This window comes from Octodon degus, unplaced genomic scaffold (assembly GCF_000260255.1).
Source record: "Octodon degus isolate 3935 unplaced genomic scaffold, OctDeg1.0 scaffold00007, whole genome shotgun sequence".
NCBI classification, from domain to species: domain Eukaryota; kingdom Metazoa; phylum Chordata; class Mammalia; order Rodentia; family Octodontidae; genus Octodon; species Octodon degus.
The window spans coordinates 26,377,108-26,379,703 of NW_004524583.1; the positions used below are offsets into that span (position 1 = coordinate 26,377,108).

The following is a 2,596-nucleotide window of genomic DNA, read 5'->3' on the forward strand; positions in this document are numbered from 1 at the left end:
GCATTTTTGATTAGGTTAGTCATTTTATGGACTGCTCAGACATTCTAGAATTGGAATCAAAGTTGGAGTCACTTTAATAAAATATATTCTAATTTATACAGTGCATTTTTATGATAATGTTCAAATTGGGTTTTCTGCTATTTTTCGCAAAAGCATTTAAAATATGATTTATTTTCTTCAATAAGTTGAGTATCAAATAGTTTTTTTTGTTTTTGGTGGAACCGGGGATTGAACTGAGGCCCTTGCACTTGCCAAACAAGTGCTTGTTCTACAGAGCTATCTCCCCAGCCTGGGTCAAATAAAATTAATCTAGAATTCTTAATAGCGAATTAGAAAGTAGTGGTTTTTAAAGCTAAATGAAGCGGGGCTGGTGAGATGGCTCGGCTCGGTGGTCTAAAAGCACCTACTTAGAACAAGCTTAGCAAAGCAAAGGGACCCACGGTTCAATCCTCCAGCACCACATGCCAGCCAGCCCCGCCCCCTGGTGGGCTGAGCTGGCCACACACACACACATAAATAAATAAAATTTTTTTAAAAAAGCTAAATGAAGGGCTGGCCAAATAGCTCAGCTGATTAAAGCGCCTGCAAGCAGGCGCAGGGGCCAGGGGTTCAATTCCTGGGCTTGCCCTGCTGGTGCTTCCCCCCCATCCCCCCCACCCCCTGCACGGCATGGTGGCACACGCCTGTAATCCCAACTCTTGGGAGGCTGTAAACAGGCGAATCACTACGAGTCTGATCTAGTAGTGAGACCCTGAACACCCTGTAGACCCTATGAATGTCTTCCTGTGCCCTCTAGCTTGTGAAAAGATATGTCACTTTCCTACTAGAGAAACGTCAGCTTGTCAGAGATTTGAAAGATAGATACCCAGCATTGGTAAGATGTTTGAAAAAATGATATTAGTAATAAGGATTTCAAACTGACCCTTTTGAGAACAATCAGTGGTACTAAAGTTAAAAGTACTTGTTCCATCTAGCTGAGTGAAGTTGGATAACTATAATATCAAATACCATGAAGCCAATAAGAAGAGAGTTAAATGTATTTATTTATTGTTCCATAATGTTAACAGAAAAAATGTGGTTAAATAATAATAATACACACCAGGAGCCCATTTCGGTGAAAAAACAAATACACAACACAGTTTTATAAAATTATTTTCAAAATGTATGTAGCTGATTTGGTTTACAAATAATTTAACCAACTCATTAGTTTTCATGCATTCGACATCAATTTGTCTCTAAAATTTTATTTATCCTTTACCTATTTTTCAAAATAAAGCAACTTATTGTAAAAGATACTTGAAACTGATATAATTGGTGTACAAAATGCAAAACATGACATACTAGAAGGAAAGCAGTAGGATTAGAGTATGCTATGAGGAAGAAAATAGTTGTACCAAATATCCTAAACTCATAAGAGGGTTACACTTCAACAAAGAGCAAAGTTTACTTTTATTTCTGACCACCAAAGGATCAGAAAGAGGGAGCTGGAAAATCTAGCTTTACAAAAAAAACCAAATACATTCTGGATTCAGTGAGAAGAACTGCATTTAATGATGCTGAAGTTTATCTTTCTTATTTTCTTTATATGAAGATTATCCGACAGCAGAATAGTCTCAAAGGTGATTTTCTGGGGAAAAGAAAATGTAAACATTTGGGTAGCATGTGCACTTGAACTGCAGTGTTTGAACTGGCATGTGTAGGTTGATTCTGCTTGGGCGTGGGAAGGCATAACAAAATTTCCTTTTACTCTTTAAAGTGCGTACTTGCTTTGTAAGTGATCTGAAGCGTGGACTCAAAATCCAAGCAGCAAAATTTAATATTGATGGGACTGATGAAGTAAGTAAATAAAAAAAATAAAAGTCTTATCTTCTTTTTCCATAGTTTACGAAATGTAGAAACTGATGCTTATGGTGTTTGTATTTCAGCGTCCTTCACCACCCCCAAATGTTGACTATCCATTAGATGGGGAAAAGATTTTACATGTCCTAGGATCAATCAGGTAAGCCCTAATTTTTTTATGAGCAAAACAGGAAACTAAATTCTTGGCTTTTGAAAATATTTACTTCAGTATTGCTGACTTAACAGTTGAGTGGTTTTCATTTAACTTTCTCATTCATCATGAATTTTGTTCAGCTAAAAGTGTAAAAAATATTTTTTCCTGTTTTTCAGAGTAATTCACAATTAGCTTAACTGATGAAACTAACAATTTTTGAGGTAGAGGAGGAGGTATGATTCTTTAAAACAGAGGTTAGTAAACCAAACATTTTCTGGAAAGAGCCAAACAGTAACAGTCTTAGACATTGAAGTCCGTGTGATTCTTGGCAGCCATGTACTCAAATAGGATCAGCTGGAGACAGCATATAAATGAATGAGTATATCTTTCAATAGGAGTTCATGTATGGAAACAGGTGATGGGCTGGGTTGTATTTGGAGGCTATGCTTTGCTGATTTAAAATTTTGTTTTGAAAACCAAAAACTTTGTCTTGTTAGAAAGTGCATTGATGCCGGGGAGATGGCTCAGTGGAATAAGCGCTTCCCTGGCAAGTGCAAAGCCCTGAGTTCAATCCCCGGTTCCGCAAAAAAAAAAAAAAAAAAA

General features: G+C 36.9%; 1 protein-coding gene across 1 annotated transcript in view; it reads left to right on the plus strand.

Moving 5' to 3' along the window:
- The window catches only part of Actr10 (actin related protein 10 homolog), a 29,790-nt gene that overhangs the window by 16,430 nt on the left and 10,764 nt on the right, over positions 1 to 2,596 (plus strand). The window contains 2 exon segments of the mRNA XM_004649018.2: positions 1,680 to 1,836; positions 1,926 to 1,999. Of these exon segments, the coding sequence (XP_004649075.1) occupies positions 1,680 to 1,836; positions 1,926 to 1,999 (231 nt within the window).